This window comes from Colletotrichum gloeosporioides (assembly GCF_011800055.1).
Source record: "Colletotrichum gloeosporioides strain Lc1 chromosome Unknown consensus_85, whole genome shotgun sequence".
NCBI classification, from domain to species: Eukaryota; Fungi; Ascomycota; class Sordariomycetes; order Glomerellales; family Glomerellaceae; genus Colletotrichum; species Colletotrichum gloeosporioides.
Genome location: NW_025544730.1, coordinates 395943 through 415423, shown reverse-complemented (window position 1 = coordinate 415423; position 19481 = coordinate 395943). Strand labels below are relative to the sequence as shown.

At 53.9% G+C, this 19481-nt stretch overlaps 3 protein-coding genes across 3 annotated transcripts; 2 read left to right on the top strand and 1 right to left on the bottom strand.

Moving 5' to 3' along the window:
- Window positions 1–4744: 4744 nt before the first annotated feature.
- On the top strand, window positions 4745–11188 carry GCG54_00001326 (uncharacterized protein; the record flags this gene model as incomplete). The annotated part of the gene is made up of 2 exons (XM_045401444.1): window positions 4745–4949; window positions 5895–11188. The coding sequence occupies 2 exons, from the start codon at window positions 4745–4747 to the stop codon at window positions 11186–11188; spliced, it is 5499 nt and encodes a 1832-aa protein (XP_045258446.1).
- Window positions 11189–17088: 5900 nt separating this feature from the next.
- On the top strand, window positions 17089–17825 carry GCG54_00001325 (uncharacterized protein; the record flags this gene model as incomplete). The annotated part of the gene is made up of 2 exons (XM_045401443.1): window positions 17089–17642; window positions 17702–17825. The coding sequence occupies 2 exons, from the start codon at window positions 17089–17091 to the stop codon at window positions 17823–17825; spliced, it is 678 nt and encodes a 225-aa protein (XP_045258445.1).
- Window positions 17826–18316: 491 nt separating this feature from the next.
- On the bottom strand, window positions 18317–19417 carry GCG54_00001324 (uncharacterized protein; the record flags this gene model as incomplete). The annotated part of the gene is made up of 1 exon (XM_045401442.1): window positions 18317–19417. The coding sequence occupies one exon, from the start codon at window positions 19415–19417 to the stop codon at window positions 18317–18319; it is 1101 nt and encodes a 366-aa protein (XP_045258444.1).
- Window positions 19418–19481: the final 64 nt, after the last annotated feature.

Here is a 19481-nt window from a genome sequence, read left to right as displayed (position 1 = left end):
AGTTGATACCGCAGCATGAAGCATTCAAACACGGCGCAGTAAGTGACGCCCCTTTTCAATGGCTTCCTCTCCCTGCCATCCTCTCCCTGCCATCCTCTCTCGTCATCACGATCCGATTGCTACGCTCTAGTCCGCTGACCATCCTTCTCCAACCAGGGACTCCTTCGGGTTTGGTGAACGACATGGATTCAGCGTGAATGTGCCTCGGAGCGTGTCATTTCTCCCTGCTCACGATGGTGATAACAGCTTCAAGCAGCTCAGACCACGTCAAAACGCCATCAGATATTGCAGAATACTTCTACCGACATAATCCATGATAGCTCACGCATGGGCCTGAACCCTGCAGGCCTTCACCATTCGCATACTCATTCCTCCACCATATGCCACTCGAGAATATGACGTTCCGCGAGGCCTTCGCGCGCGGTGTCATGAACTGCTCAAACACACCCGGCGCTGGTATCCCGCCGACCTTGATGCTTCACGTGCGCTGTCCATGGCCCTTTGCATCGTCACCACAGTAGGGTCCAAGAACTATAGGCAATATAAACAGCAACCAGAGCGTGTCTTCCTTTCATAGCGTAAATGAATCGAGTAAAGCCTAGACTCTTCGACGCAGAGATTCTCACTCATGGTCCCCAAAGCAGCAAATTTGATTCATACGACCCCATCTGAACTCCAACTCAGTGGGTCACATCAAAGTAGTTGAGAATCAGGAAGACGTCCACCGAGCATCCCGACCAAAGACAAGAACGACGGCAGGACCCATTTCAGAAGCCGGCAATGGGGCTGCTTTGTTGGGGAAATGTTCCCATGAAAGTTCTATTGAATTGGTCTATCAGCAATCGGCACTACGATTCCGCCATGAGTTCTAGGCATCAATCATTGCTAGAAGTTGACAAACGACACGACCGAGAGCCGAGATCTGGCAACATATCAACGCTTGTGGAGCCTTAAAGTGGCCATACTCAGCCAGGTTCATGTCCATAAAGCTAGGGAAACCTTGGGCATACCAGTGTTAGTCAATAAAGCCCCCGAACCCCTGAAGAGGAACAGTCAGATGAACTCGCGAAGGCTGACAGCGTGCGGAGACTCATCTGGAGACACTTTCCTAAATCATTCACTGCCAAGGCTTTCAACATGATAGTCGATCATGCCTGGGACGGGAGACCGCGACTAAGAGAGGGAAACACAACGGCCGATGAACTGCACTATCCTCAGTCCAAAGTACAGCTCTTACGATTGTGCGGAAACCGCCGAGCACTCCGATCAAGAATGCTTCTGGAACACCTGGCATGAAGTCAAACGGACGAATCAACCAGGTTCACGCAGATCAATGTTTACATAGCCCCCAGCAACTCGTGCCGAAACCCTGACAACAACATGAGTGACACGACAGAAACGGCGATGGGGCCAATTACTAGGCGGATGCCTGTGGACTAGCGCCGGGAGTGCAGATTACCCAGCGATGGCATATGCAGCCCTAACCTCAATGGCCCATTAAGAACGCGGTGTTAATGGGGATTGGGAAGGATTGCGTCAAGAGGTCATGTGTCGGCTGACGGGCCCGTCGTGTTGTCGCTGGGCGACTAATTGGTAGGCTCCAAGACACAACGCCTCCACGTGCTGATGCAACTCGGTACTCGTCAAGAACCCGGAACGGCTGCTCCCACGAGCAAATCGCGGTGTGGGATGACCAGATCTTGATTCGGCTGGGGCCGCATCCACTCATTGGGTTGCTTGGGCTGGCGGTAATCCAGGTCCGGTCAATGCCTTGGGCAAGGACGAGTTGAGGGGGCAGGAACAACCTCACGAGGACAGCGTATGCGAGATAAACAAGAAAAGGGGCCTCAAAATACTCGCAAGACCCGCGACATCTTGGGCGCGATAGGGTGGCCGGGGACGGGAGGGCGCAGGAAGGACAAGGGGCGACTTGGCGAATGGGGAATTTGGTTTCGGATGAACGAAGGTGGTCGACTGGCGAATCTGACGTGCATGAAACGAGCGATCTGTCGGCGGCCAGAAGCGGGATGGAAGGGTATTCTGGTACCGTGACTGGAATCTTCAAGGGGATGGCGGGCGGTTGTGGCACAAAATCATCGTGATACCACTCGGGCGGCGCAATCTTTCCAGCAGCGTGGTAGAGGCCAATTTAGAGGCCGGGTCTCCCACACCAGACGCGACATGAAGACGGGGTGGAAATGGGCGGGATAGCTGTTGCATCAAGAAGACGTCGCGCCGTGAATGCGAGCCCAGTGCATGGCGATTGCTGCTGGAGAGGCCTCTTGTCATGTGCGGCGTTGTCGTCTCCAATTATCGTGCATCGCGCAGACAGCTGCCCCTAGCTGGCCGAGATAATACCTCGGTCATGTGGCAAAGTAAGAGGGATACCTATCAATGGTGAGTGCGTGTCGACGAAGGCGAAGTCAGCGCTGAAGAACTTGACCGAAACGTGGCCTTTGCAATTGACCTCTCGTGGTTCAGTCCGGCGTTCAGGAAGTCGGATGGATGCTTGAGGTTTACCAGTCGGTCTGTCGATAGCCCCCCAGTCAGCATTTGGACAGGCCTCTGGTGCGGCGGCGGCGACGAGGTCGCAGGCGCAGGACGGTGGCAGGAGAGCGGCTCGGTAGTGGGCGATTGGCTGCAGCGATGGGAAGTGGTGTCGAGGTTGTCGAGGGTGGTGGTGAAGCGGGTGGTGTGGGTTGATGCTGGTTGGGCTGGCGGGGGTTGATTGGGCCCTGTGATGCGTTGGCATGGCGTGCCAGCCTCGTGGAGGACGCAGATTGGATAGCGGGCGACCAGGGCAGCCCTCAGTGCGGTGCGGTTGGTTGGTGGTCGTGGGTGCAGGAGGTCTCTTGGGGTCTGGTCTGGAGGAGAAGACGCAGACAGGCAAGCAGGGTGGCCGAGCATGTAAAACAAGAGGGCCAAAGGCTATGCATGCCAACTCATCCAGCGGCCAGAAGCAGAGGTAATTTTTGACTGATGCGCGTCGGCTGGACCGCTGCCTGCCTTGTCAGTTGTTCGCTGTCGTTGCATGTACCGCGGTATTCCTATCGTCCGTCGGTGAAGCTTGATTTGTCCGACTTGTTGAGAGACACACGACGAAGTGGACGGCTAGCATGGCATGGAGCGGCCGAGGGGCTGTACGGTACTCTCTGCCTGTATCCTCACAGGTGCATCAATGGAGATGTGTACTCCGTACCGCATGCATCCCTTCTCTGGGCCGAGATACGGAAATGCATTCGCTGTTGCTGCAGACCGCCTCTGCCTTTGCTTCTCTCTCTTCCGGCTCTGTCCCTGGGGCCGAAAGAAATACTGCATTTGTGCAGCTGTATGTGTGCCTTCGGTTCCAGGCGGGTACAGCTGGCCATCTCGCAGGGCAGCAACCATCTGCTGCATGGCCGGTGGCGCTGGCGAATAATTGACCAGTACGTATCTGAATCGGTGCACCGACAGGCGTGTCCGACCTTGCACGACAGGACACGCCGACGGGCAGTGAGACGCGACGGCGAGGAGGCACCGAGGCAACGGACGGGAGGCACCTCAAGTGACTGCTGCTGTCGTGGAGCGTACGACAAGCGACAAGCGACAACTTGACAAGGCGACGACACGACGGTGGTTGTCCGGTTGAAGAAGGATGAGGTGGTGAAGTACTCTGCAGCAGACCCCAATTCAGGCAGCTCCCTGTCTTTTCGGGCCTGTCTGCGTTGTCTTTGGGGTGAGACAGGGACAGCTTAAGCAGAGGAGATAACGATGGCGAATTCAATAAAAAGAAATGTCATGCGGTCGCTGTGGTTGGCCCCGGCTGCTCTGGGTCGGTCTGGGTACCGACGATAGTCCATGATCCATGATAGCGCTCGTCGAGACAGAGGCAAAACAAAAGCAAAAATCTCAATATGTCTCTCTCGTGGTGTTGACGGTTTGACGGTGCTGATGCTGGTGTTGGTTCTGATTAGTGATTGTGATAACGGCGGTGGCTGCCGACCAGGACGGGGATTCGATTTGTTGAATGGGAATTTGAGCGTTGGCCATTGTGTCCTCTGCTGTAATTCTTTTTTTGCCCCCCCGTCCTCCTTTCCTTCTAGTGCGGGTGTGCGTTGGCGCTGGCGTTGGCGGCGACCGTTTTCGTCCAATCTCTGTTCCCACCTCACCCGCAGGTGTTGGGTTGGTGCAGCTGGACCTGCCCTGCAGCGCCTGCTTCTTCTTGTTCTTCCTCCATTTCGCGGCTTGTTTGTGTGTGAAGTGTGAAGTGGCAGGTGGGAGAGGCGTGCTCTGTCCGTTGCTTCTAGCTATGTTTGGCCTAGGCCCGTTTCCCTCCTTCCCCTCGGTGCCCTCCATCACTCGTCCAGCCCTTACCCCACGCCGCTTCCTGCCTCCTCTCCTCGCCTCGCCTGAGGTAAGCTTCCACAGACGTTCCTTCTTCACGGGGCGGGAAATGCACGCCTGCCCTGAGAGAGATCGACTCAGGTCAGGTACCTGGGAAGGAGGCGCGGTGTATTTCGTCCGTACCTCCTGCCTCGCGTCGTGATTATGTGTGTACCTGCCTTGGAATATTCCTCACTCTGTGCAGCTGCGAGTGGTCATCCATGCCTCCCCTCCAAAGTCAAGGATCCGCCAGCAGTTCGCAGCAGTGCCATGGTCTATCCCTTCACATCAGTTTTAGAAAATGGAAGGAACCATCCGGACCTAGGTACCGTGTACCGCAGTAAAGTTCCCTCTGCGCTGGCTGATGGCTTCTGGCTTCTCCATGGCTGCTGGCTCCGAGGCCGCGCCCTTTCCTCACAGCGAGGCCCCTTCCATGCTTAACCGCTGGCCTCCTCGTGCCCGGTCGGTCCTGGTTCCGGGGAGCGGCCCCATCAGGTTGGCCCCTGTTGACCCGACGGTCCTTGACCAAAATACCGGTGTCCAGCGAGTCGGGCGTGGAGATGGTGGAGGGGAAGGAGAGGGCGGTGGTGAGCTGTTCCATTGCAGTCCAGCTGGCGCCGGCACTGACCAGGTGTGGTGCCGCTGCCCACTTCTCGCCTCTCACCTCAGCGTGGGCTCCCTGCTCTTTCCCGTAGCGTGGTGTTGCTGTTGCTGTTGTCGTCGTCGTTGTTGCTGTCGTTCGTTCCTGCTCCACGTCTCCTCCTGCACGTCGCCAGGTCGCTTCCTTGTACCTGGTCTGCCTCAACCGCCTGGTACCTGACCAACGTGACGTACCGCGGTACCTTCCCAACTTCCCTCCAGACCAACCCAAATGGAACCAAGCCACCCCTTGCTGTTGCCGTTGCCCGTTCCTTCCTTGCCTTTCCTGACCGTGCTGTGCCTCCCACTTCTCTCTTGCCTTGCGACCCTTGTCCAACTTGTCCCGTCCCTTCCTCCCGAATACCTTAAACACAAGCCGCGACCAGACCTTCCGCTCTTGCTACCACGGCGTATTTGTTTTCCTTCTTTCAGGAACCTCGCTCAACACCAAGCAACTTTGCTTACCGACCTCGATCGTCGACACTCGACCGAGCCCGAACCCGCGAGGAACTGGCATTGCGCCGGCCTCCCCATCTCTTCCCCTCCCCTCTTGCCGCCCAGTCTGCCCCGCCGAAGCAGACTTCAGATCCACCACCACCACCAACGAGGACGAGCTTCGTCCCCAACAGCGCACATCCCACATCAGACGGTCGCGACAGCACAGCTTCCGAGTTGCGCCACAGCTGCTGCTATTGCGAAAGCTGAAGCTGCCCGCCTGTCTTCCCACCGATTCTTCTAATGTTCGCATTATGATTTCCATGCAGCGTTCTCTTTCATCGCCCGTCCGCATAGTGTCTGCTCGTACGTCGCACACCCGCCTGCCCTGGCGCCCAACCACGGCTCCTTGCTTGTGTGCGCCCCCAATGCTGACCAACGCTGCTTGTCCGCCGCAGCTGCTTCACAAGATGGCGCGAACCCCCCGCGATCTCCGACTCCTCCCTCCGAGAGTTACAATACCTCCTTCAGATCCCGCCGTCAGCAGCGATCTCCAAGTCCCACACAAACCCCCGATGCTGTAGCCCTGCCCGTCCGCAGAAGCGAAGACGTGCCCCGAAGAGGCTCCCACCAGAAACCCGTAATAGCCCAGGCTGTGACGCCCACTGCTTCGTCTCCTGACAAGGCCACAATGGAAACTTCCCAGGAGGACACGCCCTCGCCAGTCGCCGAAAAGACAGCTTCACCAGCCGTCCGCAAGGCCCTGCTCCCAGATCCCTCTTTGTACACGAACCCTCACATGGCCCCCGAACCCGATGCCACAACTTTGGAGGAACTTGCCCACCTGGTTAGGTTGTCCAAGTACCAGGAGCGCAAGCGCGCAAACACAAGGATTCGTTTGCAGAGAAACCTCATTTCTACAGCACTGTCTGCCCGTTTGAATCGCTGTGGTGAGATTGCCCGGAAGAACTTGGTCGATTGCTTCCGCTCCGATGACAAGAAGACCTTTTCTGCCCTCTTTAACGCCATTCACGATGTGCGCAAAAGCTGCGACGAGCTGCGTCGTTACGCGCTCTTGGAGCCGGAGCTAGACTCACTACAATCACCGGCCTTGGCCTCCTCGGAAAGCCTGGAAACCCCACCCAGATCAACGTCGGGTGCCAGTTCTCTTGGTTCTATGACCCCTTTTCTTTCTGAACTGCCCGCATCTATTCGGGAAATATTTCTCAACTTTCTGACCCAGATTCGGACAAACCCAGACTATTTGGCTACGAGGTTGTGTTCTCTAACCCCCGCAGAATTGAACGCCTTTACCAGTTTCCACCAAGGACTCGAGCCTGTTGAATCTGTACTGCCTTACCATGGCCGCTCTAACACCCGGGGCCACATGGGATCTAGCAGAACGCCCGCCCACCTGCCCACTGCAATCGAGCGCCTGCTCTCCTTCCAGCGGCACGATCCCCTGTCGGCTTTAATACACACCTGCTTCGCCAACTCTGCTGGACCTGACAGTGCCGAAGACCGGAGGCGCACCGAGATCTGGGGCACGGCCTTGGCACGGCTCATCACGGAGTCCAAGTCTGCTAGCGAGCCCATGTTGATATCTGTTCTCAATGTCTGGACGGCCATGCGTGACTGGTCTGGAAAGTCCAACATGGAGTGGTACTTGATGAAGATTCTTGAGGATGGCGCATTTCTTCTGGACAAGGCCGAGGACCAGCATGGAACCCGATTCAACCTGGCAGACTGGACTTCCAAGGACAGTATCGCTGCCGAGGAATTCTACGACCGTGCCGTCAACGAGCTCTTTGAAATCATTGATGACGAGGACGCAACAGGCATTCCCGAGGGCCTTATCGAGTTGGGCAACGCAATCTTGAGAAAGCTGGACAACAAGCTTGTCGAAGGCACTCGCAATTGGTTTGTATACAAGTGGCTCTTCTCGAGCTTTCTACTTGGCGTTGTCATCCACCCGGAAAGCCATGGCCTTATGGGCGAGTACCACATCACCGAGTACGGGCGTCAGAAAATCCTCAAACAGGTTGCCATGAGGGCGTCCCAGCTGGTTGTGGAAATCACCTGGAACAAGAAGGGAACTGTTTCTACCCCGCCCAAGATTCAGGAGCACGTTGAGAGTATCCTGAACCGCTTCAAGCGATCCCGCTCTCAGAGGCCCCCGCCTCGGCTACTTCCCGCTCGCTCCATTACCTCCCTCCGAGAGACTGTTGAGGTTCACCCCTACTTGGTTGTCAGCCCCGCTGACTTGGTCACTCTGGTGAACGCTCTGTTCCCTGAGCGTCGTCCCATGTCTCAGTCTAGCGGGCTGAGATCCGGTGCACCATCTATTTCTGGCTTCTCCGCAATCTCACAACCTATCTCCATGGCAGGCAGTCGACAAAACTTTGAAACAGCCTCCATCCTCAGTACGAGTGCATCGTCGGTTCTCAGCGATGCCACGACGTCTCGAGAGACCAACATAGAAGAGCAACGGACTGGCTCACCCCAACGATACTCGCCCCCTGTTTTGGATCCTTTGTCTCAACGACGACTCAGCAACTACGAGGATGACGGCTACCGCCTTCGCTTTGCTTTACGAGAAATGAGTTCTCAGGTTGGAATGGATGTCATCCAAGGCTCCTGCCACCCGTGTGCCGAACGTTGGGCTGTCTTGTTCATCTCTGCGGATGGAAACAGCTTGTCCAGCCAGATGACTTACGATCCGGATGAGGAAGTCGAAGAGGAGGAAAACTCCTCAACAAGTGATACTGACGATGATGAGATTGACGACAAGCCCGAATTGGACAAGGATTACCATCAACTCCGAGACTCCATCCTGAAGCTCGTTGAGGACTATGAGATACCCCAGAGCATTGAACCCCAAGGTGGCCGGGCCCAATTCAGCAACCGCGCCACCGGCATCAAGAAGTACCGATCGAAGAACAAGATTATCACCGCTGAAAAGTCCACACCCAGCAGGAATCCCTATCGCCGACGTGAGGTCGAAGCGCAAGCAAGTCAAGCCGATTTACAAGCCAAGGAGACTGCGCCTGCACAAGACTCGGAAAATTCCGAAGGCCACGAGACTGAGCCGCCTTCCGTTCTCGTTGCCATGCTGAATGCTGCGTCCTCCCAGTCACGAGCCCAAGCAGATTTCGTCTCAGCGCACCTTTATTGGAAGACCTTGCAGCAACTCAATGCTCTCAGCTCAGAGTCTCTTAGGCGCAACGGCTTTGCCATTCTTCTGAACATCTTCTCTCGCGGGCCCCGAGACTCCATCCGCCGTTGCGCATCTGCCATCGAGGAGTACGACGCTTGGCTCGTCTGGTTGAAGCAGAGCCAAGAGCGCCACGAAGGTCTTATTGAGGCCATGATGAAGAGATTGCGTGCTCTTCGTGACAAGATGTGGTACGTCACCGACGTCCGCAACTCTGCGCCTTACGAACAGAGTCGCAACATTTGCGCAGCTCTCAAGACGATGGGAATGCCCCGGCGTTACAACTCCTACCAACGCAATCGTGCCCATCTGGCTCGAGCACCCGCATCCAGCTACCTGTACCGCACGGAGACTCAGATCATGGACCTGCTTGCAGCTTCAGAAGAGCAGGGTGGCCCCAACAAGCTGAGTGACGACCAAGCGGACAAGACATCACGCTGGCTTCAACAAGCTGGTGTCGAGAACTTTTGCTGCGGAGAAGAGAGGATCCACAGATTCACCTGCGAGGTGGACACATGTATCTCCAAGTTGATCGGAGAGTCCATCATGGACGGCCCAGTCCTTTGGTCAAGTGAGCTCTACCAACGCGACAGGCGCAACCTGGAAACCAACAACAACAAAGGTCCCCGCGACAGAGAACACAACTGGGACGATTCTGCTAGCGTCATGAGCGACCCCGAACGACGATTCATGTCTACTGGTCGTCCCAACTCTGTTCGGGATCTGCGAGCCATGTCAGCTCACAATTCCAGTCAGCAGTCCTTCGACTCTGGCAGCTACCGTTTCTCAAGGGCAAGCACTGTCTTGTCCGACATCGTCGATGGACCGGACTACTTTGGCGTTTCTTCGCCTGTCCATACCATCGACTCTAGTTCTACGTTCTGGTCACCTTTCCAGTCGGCCATCTCACCGAGCTCTACCACATCTCGGGCCCAGTCTCCCACGACAAGCGTGACAAATCTGTCCGCCTCCTTCCAGCAACACTCCCTTGGTTCTCATGCCAGCCATTCCATGGGTCGACCAGGCACATCGGCATCGTCCAATGAGACGGTGCATCAACAGAGACTCTCGGAAGAGAAGGCCCGTTTCCTCAATGAGCTGCGCCAGACTTTGGTCAGTCTCCTCCTCTCTGATCTCGGTACGCTTGTCTTTGCTCGCGGCGCAGAGACCGATGATTGGTTTTCGACTTTGGGCCAAGAGTGCATTGATCGACGCGACTCGCTCGACAGGCGAGCACGCCGGATGGGCAAATCAGGCAAGCTGCGTGTCATTGAGAAGAAGAAGAGTTTTGGAAACTTGCGAGGAGCCGGAGAAACCGACAAGAACTCAGAGACGACGGAAACGGGCACTACTCCGGGCAACGACAGCTCTGCAGCCACCACTGAGACCATTTCCACCCGTTCCAAGCAGCCTGCCAAGGAATCGACCCCCGAGTTCCCCTTCAAGAAGGCCTTTCAACGGCTCCTCCGCATGTTCAGCGTTCATCCCAACCCCCACGCTAAATTGGGCGCTCTTTACGAGCTGGAGCAGCTCATTGTCGCTTCTCTAGCCACTGGTTCCAAGAAGTCCCGACTCGGATGGAACCGGTCCGAGTTCATGTCACCGGCAGCCGATGAGTCCACCGTCAACAGTCGCTCTAACCCTCTTGAGGAGGTGATTGACAATGTCAGAGAGAGACGGTCTCACGCTCTCCAGCAGTTCCCTCTTAACTCCCCGCCAACTGTTGGTGGTCAAATGAGACCAGGCACATCTGACGCTCGGACGGTCGCTTCGAACAGCGCGACTAACAAAGACGCCATCACCAACGTTCTCCGAACTCTCTTCCGCGACTCTTCTATCCGTCCCAAGACGCTCTTCCGTGACCTGCAATTCATCGCAGCCTTTGTCAACCCAACAATTCTGGACAACACCGAAAAGGGCACTGCTTTTTGGGACACTGGTCTTGCAGCGCTAGGCCTCAAGCAAGAGGTCTGCCGCACCATGATTGAGGTAGCAGACGAGGTCCAAGGCGTGTACACCAGTACTCGCAAAACCACAAACGATACACAACTTCACGATACCGAGCGGCTGGATACCGACTCGCCTCCTCCTGTCACCACTGCATACAGCTTGGCGCAGGCTGGAAAGATGTGGACTATTACGGCCAAGGAGGGACTTCCCACCGCTCAACGCGAGTTGGCCATCTTTTACCTATCCAACCCCGAGCTTGTGGAACGCACCACGCTGCCTCTGTCGAAACCTCGCGAGGTCTTCAAGCAAGCCGTCATGGACAAGTACGCCGGCACTTCCGGACGCAGCGGTCCAGGTGCCAGTAGACTGTATGCTGCAGACCGAAGCCGGGCTTCTGGCGGCTCCTCCAGCTTAGGTACTGTCGGCGCTCAGCATCCCGGCCAAGACTCGGGGCTCAAGGATGGAGACGTCCGCAGCGACCCCGCACTCATGTGCGTGGCCGTCCACTTCTTCCAGGCGGCAGAGCAAGGCGGCGATGAGCTCGCCACATCCTTCCTCCGCCAGAACGAGTTCAATGCAATGGCTTAAGCTTTGCATAGAGGTGCGAACCATTTACGTTTATAACTCTTGATTTTGATGCATTTTTCTTTCGCCAGCTGCGCCGGGGGCGGGCTCCTTTTTGAATGACTCTAGGAATTTCACGATGGCATGTGCGGTCTCATTTATCATGGCATTTACATCGGCATTTACAGCGGAGGTCAGTATTGTAGGCATGTTGTCGCTTGACAACTGGACAGAACACGTGCTCGAATGCTTTTCGTTTCTTTGATACACTCAACCCATGTAGACAGTGGGACATTAGCAGCGGGCATATGGTTTTGGAGGATATACCACTTCGTATGATTATGACTAGGATATGAAATATAGGCTTGGGTTAGACGATTACGAATGCCACATGTTTTTTCTTTCAAGTGACTTGCCCTTGTTTTTCAATGCAATTGTGAACGCCTGTTCGACGGATTGCGAGAGGAGGACAGCCGGCTGTAGAGCTCCGCCGTCTCATCCGGTCGGCTTTCGGCGTCATTGGCCCAAGCCTAATGCCACATTATCGCCAATCCACTTGGAAACGCTTGGCTTACACCAGTCAGTATGTTTCTCCATCAGTCGGGAGCACAATGGCAACCCAGTGTGCCGGCCGTTCTTAGGTCCCTAACCTTCACTAGCCCTTTGCTCCTACATTCACCGCGTGAAATTGCCTCTGGTGGTACTTTTTGAATCTGCACGTTCGTATACAAAGTGATCCTGATCCCATTCGCGTCGAATAATCGCAGGCAGATGCGTAGGGACGATGGAGGGATGGTGCCAGGATGCCCTCGGGTCCGCGGGCGTGCCCCGCTCTTGAATCGCGACGGGACGCGCTGGAACGCGGTGACTTCAGGCGTAGCGGGTCTCGAGACCGATTGGCTTTCCGACCATTTGGCTGTCTCTTGCTGTTGGAATCTGAGTTGCAAATAGGTGTTTAAATACTTTTTGACGCGTGAAATTGTGGGGGTTGGTAGGAGTGACGGTGGTGGCTGTGTCCCCTATTTTGCCAGACATCACTTCGGCAGGTATGGGACTAGGGATAGCCATCCACGTGGTTCTTTCATGAGTGATTGTGAACAAATCCCCAGTGGCTTGAAGCGGTGGACTATTTAAAGATGGCTCATCATCTTAAGTCCAATTGTCAGACAATGCCAAAGACTCTGGATTGGGTGTTTTACTTGAGTTAGATTGCAGTCATCATACCTTTAAGGCATGTGGAAGATTTGAACTCATCGCAGCAGACACCTCCCCTTACGTGACGATACTGTCCTGTGCTTCTTCTTGTGTATTGCCCCGGTATGGTGACCCAGGGATGTGGTACAGAGGTCGATGGATACTCGAACTGAAATGATGGTATCGGGGAGGTGTTGCTCAAGGGCGCCGGGAAAGGCCAGGATATGCAAAAGGCTACACTAACCAACAAACCCTCATCACCACTGCTGGCGTCTAGAAGGCACATGACCATGGGCGGGGAAGATCCGTGACGATGTTGACCTCGTGACTACGATTTCCAGGTACTTCTCAGGATTTAGGATGCGCTGCCGTGCCGTCTCTTGAATATCTTGAGGCTCTCTCTTACTCGAGAATAATAAAACGAAAACGTAGAGAGAAGACGACGGCAATGTGTTCTGATTCCCGGACGTGGAAGATTGTTAGACTGGTTGGGAGTTGCGTGTGCTTTCTACTGTCCATATACACGAGATAGCTGTGTTGAGACAAGCCCAACCTGAAAATAATTCGGATGGCGCAACATTTCCTGTGTATGAACTCTGACGGCTGTGATATACTCGTGGGAACTCAGTCAAAATGAGAACATACCCCCAGAGATTCCACCGCGGACGACTCGGAGTTTGATGCTCACAGTGCAGTATATAAGCGCTGCCTGCTAACCTCTCCGGATTTTAGGAAGTTACACCGACGAACTATACTGGGGGCGCCCTGTGACGTTTCATGATTGCGATGAGCTAATATAGACTGGTAGAAGATCAAAAGTCATGTAATGTTGCTTGTACAAGTTCATCCTTCGTCTACGCGGATATGAATACGGCGAACTCAAAGCCAAAAATTACAGGTGGCGAATAATTATTCGCATGAAAAGAGTTTTATTTGATGTTTCTACAAGTCCGATTTATGATCATGACGGATATGAGATTTTTTGCCGTCGATGAAGTTGATCTCGCTCGGAAGCTGGGATATCATCTAAAGATATTGTGCTACAACCTACTTCATAAATGGGATACGATATGGCTTTTAAAGACATATTGACTGCGACTAACAATAGAAACAACATTGCTATGAAACTGAAGCTTGCTTTCTAACGTTTAAAATGTTAAGCAGAATGTACTGAGCCTGGTCAGGATTTGCACACCTAGAGTTGCGTGCACTTGATTTCGAGCCAATGTTCAAGCAACGAGAACTTCGAGGCTTAACGATTAGCCCATCGAGTACGTAAAAAGAATACTGATGTTTATCATCTTCGACTAATTCATGAAGAATACTTGAAGAGCATACTGAATTCTTCCAATACGAAAATTGCGAAGACATACCAACTGGCGTGCGCATTATGTGTTGTGATAATCCTGTGCGCGAATTCGACTCACAAGCGAACGAGCTCTACCTATACAGATTCGATTTACAAAAGCCGAAACGCTTAATACTAGTTACTTTTATAAGAGGAGTGAAACTTTATCTTGGTCTATCTTACTCTGGATTGAATCACTAACTTGATAGAATGATGAACATGCTCATAGAAATCCCGCTCATACAACATGCTTTCCAAGCTGCCTCCGAGAGTGGCGCCGGTTCCAAGGCTGAAGCACTTCTACTATTGAATATCGGAGTAGTGACGTTTCAGAGTGGCACGCAGTGAGCTATCAGAAAGTGAATATGTGGCGCACAGAGGGCTTTCCTTTGAAACTCGGAATCTCTCCCTCATCCCGAATTTCGACACTGAGGTTTCCAGGAGCGCGCTGGAACATGGCACGTGTGCGTTCACGTGTGTTCTGAGCTCATATGAAGAAACTAGTTGCTGCCGCTACTTCTGGACAGCCTGTGGTCACTATGGCTGTTGTTCTTCTGGCTCTGTATGAAGTCCTCTCTGGCCACAACAGTGCTTAACTCACTCTGCATATCCGATCTCTGTGATGCTGTCGTTTTCGCGATTTCCAAAGTCACTTCCATCATCGTGCCACATATCTGATGTCATTGGATTCTTGGTTTGAAGTACGTAGTATGAGTATCACCAAGGAAAGAAATCGACTACCCAGAAGCCCCAAAAATCCGATTTTTCAACGTCTTTACAGCAGCTGCTTCATCTACAGGGATGAAAATAATCTACACTTGCACGATCGTTCGCTTTTTTCTACTCCGTGCCTGGGAAAAGAAGTGGCAGTAGACTTGCTCATCATCTTCGATTGCATCATCTATGGCCACGCGTTCCGAGTCGAATTGATTCAATCAGCCTACTAAATTTTACTTTTGCAACAGAAACTCCCATCGCATTGTAATCTCACCTCATGTCAGCTTACCGCTATGACGGCCCTCATTATCCGTCTAGGCATGTGGGCGCAAATGTTGACGGCCTCAGAAAGCGAAAGTTACCGCATGCCACTCCCAGTCGGTCTGGTTGGGCGGTATTTCGAGCAAGTTTGGTCAATGTCCGTACGCCCTGGTCAACATGTCGAGGCGGATTCGTTGCATTCTCACAACCCCCAAGGAAGTACGCAAGTCATCATGCTATTCCTCCTGAGTGCTGCATCCGGTTATCCGGGTCCCGCGGGCCCTCCTCCACACTTTCTTTTGGGTATTTGGGTAACTTCAATGTTTAGATGAGCCGCCGATCTTCACTGCGGGCTACCCAAGGTGACGAATCTCTCCCACATTCCCCGGGGACATGCCTGCGCGCTTAAGTTCAATTTGCTCCATTTAGCCTGAAAACTTGGCTCTTTTTAGCGTGTCATATTCTACGCGTGCAGCATGGTTTTCCTAGTAATCTTGACAGAGTCAAATTATTCCTGGTGATGGGAAGCCTTGTTTACGTTTTGTTGTTGTCACTATGGCATCACAACATTGTGGTATGAAATCACAACATCCGGTTTCTTGTCATGTTCGCCAATACCTTTGTAACCAGCACGCCAGTGATGCAGTAGTATGTATGCCAGAAAATTTGTTGCATGACCTCTGCCAGAAACCAGCTTAGGCTTTCTCATTATTTCGAAACCAAACGGTAGAAACATTGTAAAGTCTGCCTTGCCCCTAAGACTGAAACTCCCGGCCAGTAAACTCTTGCCAGAATTCGTAACCTCAGTCCAAGCGCAGCGGGTACCAGCTTTCAGCTGAACTTCCGACGAACCACCAGCTTCTCAGAACCCTACAGCAATCCCTATTGTGATGACGACGCACAACGATGCAGCAAAAACACTCGACAAATGGATAGCTGTTGTTGAGGGGGTTATGATGTGTATGGTGCCGATCATCCGATGTTCGAGAACAAGTCCTCCAGTCCCAGTGAGGGCTTCGTCATCTACACCGCCGCAGTCGATCACCATATAGCGGGTGAGTTAATAGTTGGTCAACGCAGAAGCGGCAGTCGGTGCCAGCCACAGCGATTCTGCTCCAATGGTGGCCGAGGCAAAAGTGGTCCTCGTCTGCCCTAGAAGGCTTCGCGCTAAGGCAGTCTGCTAACAGACTTCTGGGGGGAAATTGGAAGCATAATTTTTAGAGCGCAACTTTTTCTGCTGCGGCTGGCGTTGTGGGCTCACTGACGACTGTTTCTGGCAGGTCCCCCGGTCTCAGAGTCTCTATTGGGACAATGGACCGCGAAGAATTGGGCATCGTAGAGTGTTGACCCGCGTGGACGGAGGGGCTCCCGGGCCGTGGAAAGGGCAAAAGGGCAAAAGGTTCTCCTGAACAAGTTGTCCCCTCAAGGCACAGGGGTTTCCGGGACCTATTTTGGGATGTGGGGGTGGGGGAATAGGCGTCGGGAGCCGCAAAGCTTGGGAGGGTGCTAAGCAGGGGTCTCCCTCTACGGGATGTCCACCACGGACCGTCTTCCTCCTGCGCCACAGGGCTGTCAAGCCAACGGCTGCAGTACCGAGATCGTGGTTCATGCGTTTTCCGTCTCTTTTGTGGTGGAAATTGGATGTTGGTCGGTTGTCCGCCACACGGGATACCCATCGCTCATTCCGTCCCGATGACATCTGTCAATTAACTGCCCAGATGGATATCCCGGCACGAGAACTCGCTCTCGCCCCAGTAATACTGATTGAGGAACGGGTTTGTAGCAATTCGACTCCTGACTGTCTCTTTACACTGGGATATACATGCCAGGAGGATATGTTTCACGCCTTTAGCTGAGCCACTCAGATGAACTAAGGAAACACGCCCACATCCATGAGCTTGTTCCGTGAATTCCCCGGCAATGTGGACTCTCAGCATGATCCCGAACCGCCACATTATCAGATAATAGAACGCATCTTATCGATTACCCCTGGCGGATCGTGACGAAGACCTCACGTCTACAGGGTGACATTCGGGACCGTGCCCCAGCTACCAGCAAGGTTATCCGCAGAGAGGCTGAGTGTCGAGCCGCTTCGACGTCGTCGTAAGCTTCACCACATGGTGGACTTGCAGAGTTGAACGTGGTCCAACAACGTGGATCAACAAGACATCATCTTGATGTTTGCTGTGTTCAGGAGAAGTTCATCTCCAACATAAAAGACAACCTTTTCCACCTCCAGATTCAATATTCTTTTCTGCTCATCACACAGCACACTCAAGCATCAATCACTCAACTCAACAACAAACACTTTCCGCTCTTCAGCACCAACCACTCTCTCACATTTCACTCACTCACTCAACAACTTTCTCAAGTTCTTCAACTTTTCAACCCACCAACCTTCAAAATGCAGTTCACCATCGCCACCATCATTGCCTTCGCCGCCGCCGCCCAGGCCGGCCCTCTCGCTCGCCGCGACCAGTGCAACACTGCTCCCTCCGCGGCTACCAACGCCGACGTCGCTCCCTTCTCCCAGCCTACCGCTGCCACCGCCGACGCCTGCCAGAAGCTCTGCGAGGCTGACGCCTCTTGCCAGGCCTTCGTCTTCGGCCTCCCTGAGTCCGGCAACACTCCCCTCTGCTGGCTGTACAACGTTCCCGCCGCCCAGATCCCCACCCAGTCCAACGCCAACCTGAAGGTCTTCGACAAGGCCTGCACCGGTGTTCCCACCACCGCCCCTACCCAGGCCGACAACGGCTCCAACAACGGCGCTGCCACCAACAACGGTGATGCCAACGCCAACAACGGCCAGAACCAGGACCAGCCCAAGAAGCGCAACGTCTGCGGCGCCGCCCCCACCGGCCCTGCCACCAGCGCTCCCACTCCTCTCCTGACCCGTGAGGACATCACCACCCAGGACGCCTGCCTTGCTCTCTGCAAGCAGACCTCTGGCTGCCAGGCGTAAGTCTCAGACTCGTCTCACCCCTCTCTGACAGACATCAGACTAACAACCCCCTCAGTGTCGAGTTCGGCAAGCCCTCCGCCAACGAGCCCGTTGAGTGCCGCCTCTTCAACGTCCCCGCCTCCCAGCTCCCTGCCCCCACCGACGGCCAGACCTTCGTCGCCTTCGACACCGCCTGCTAAATGCATTCGCCGCAGCCTCGAAGCCTAGCCAGCCAGCTCAACGACCTCTGAGTTCGCGACGATGAAGCCGATCGGGCCTGGCAGCGACTTCGCCAACCACGACATGACATCAAACCAGTTTGGGTGTTATGGGGGATGACGGATGATGTACACCACAAAAACCATTTCTTTTCTCTTTCTCTCTCTGTCCTCTTTGTCTTTCCTATGGTCACGGGCAACGTCTCTCTTTTTCCTTTTTTCTCTGAATCTCCTATAGAACATCGGGTCAAGAGCATAAGTGCCGTTTTGAATTGAAAATCGAAGCTGCTGTGCGCTTTCTTTAAAATATTGGTTCCAAATGCAACGGTGATTTGGCAGTGACTTGAAACTTGAAAGCGCAACTGGCTTTCTTTAACGCCGGATTCTAGACAACGCAGCAATACAATCCCTCGTCAGCTTATAAGTTCTGAGTCTCTGGCAACTCCCTCAAGCTCAGCACCAAAGTTGAGGAGTCACTGAACTGACGCAGCGGCGACCAGAGCAGCCAGGCCTGAGTACTGAGTCCCAACATCCATCTCAGTCTCATTGAAGGGGTCGCTCCAACGCAAAGAGATCTGTCCGTCTCTTGAACCATTCTGCCACAAGGCTTCGGCGTTTCGTTCCAAGAACTGTCGATAGCTACGATGAGGGCTGCTCTTATGTAGCTTTGCCAGCCCGTCAGTAAATATCCCCTTGAACAACCTCTGATCCCCATCGCATGGTTTGCCAGTCGTCTCGCAAGGCTCACGGAGAATGCCCCGCTCGTTGACCAAATTTCTGTTCTTCAGCACAGCCTGCGCAATTCTGTTTGCATCATCCAAGCAGCATCCACCAGGCGTTGCTTTGTCAAGTTCAACAAGAGCCTCGAGAATTACCCCCTGGTTGTACGTCCAGGTTGTTCCCATGTCGTTCTGGCAACGATCATTCAACCCATTATTGACGATTCCCTCGGAGTTGATCATACCGCTGTTCTTGAACCAGGACCACTCATTGTGTGCCCCATTCAGATACTTGCTCTTCTCCATGGCCGAGGTTGCACGGTTCGCGAGGTGGGCTGCGACGCTGAGATAGAGCTCGTTCTGAATGGCCCCGAGATACGGTTGAGGATCGCTTCTCCTCCATGGAAGGCCGCCGCCACACTTCGTTCCCCACGCATCCGTCATGTTATCAAATATGAATCTGGCCGTCTCAAGGTACTCTGGCATAACATGTTCAGTACCCTTGGTCATATCTGAGGCCTTGATGAACGCGTGAGCCCACCGGCCGCCGTCGTCGTAGTAGTCATTGGTGAAGTTTCCACCGCCCTTACTCTTGTTCGTTTCGTACGTATGCGCGACAATTGCCGTGACATTCGACTTGAAACTCGTATCGATCGCCGCGATATCGATGAGAGCCGTAAGACATCGAGCAGATTGCCACCAATGATTCTCATCCGGCCAAAGGCCGAGACTGGCGTTGTAGTTCCTGGTTTGTAAAACATTGGCTGCCTGCAGAGCATGCTTCAGAAAACTAGGTTGCACGACTGACTGGATATGATTCAGTCCTGAAAACGAGAGGAGCCTCGCGAATAGCATCCCGTGAGCTTTAGGCGAGATGTAACATTCCAGCTAGTGGTTCTTCCTGTTGTTGATCGGGTTT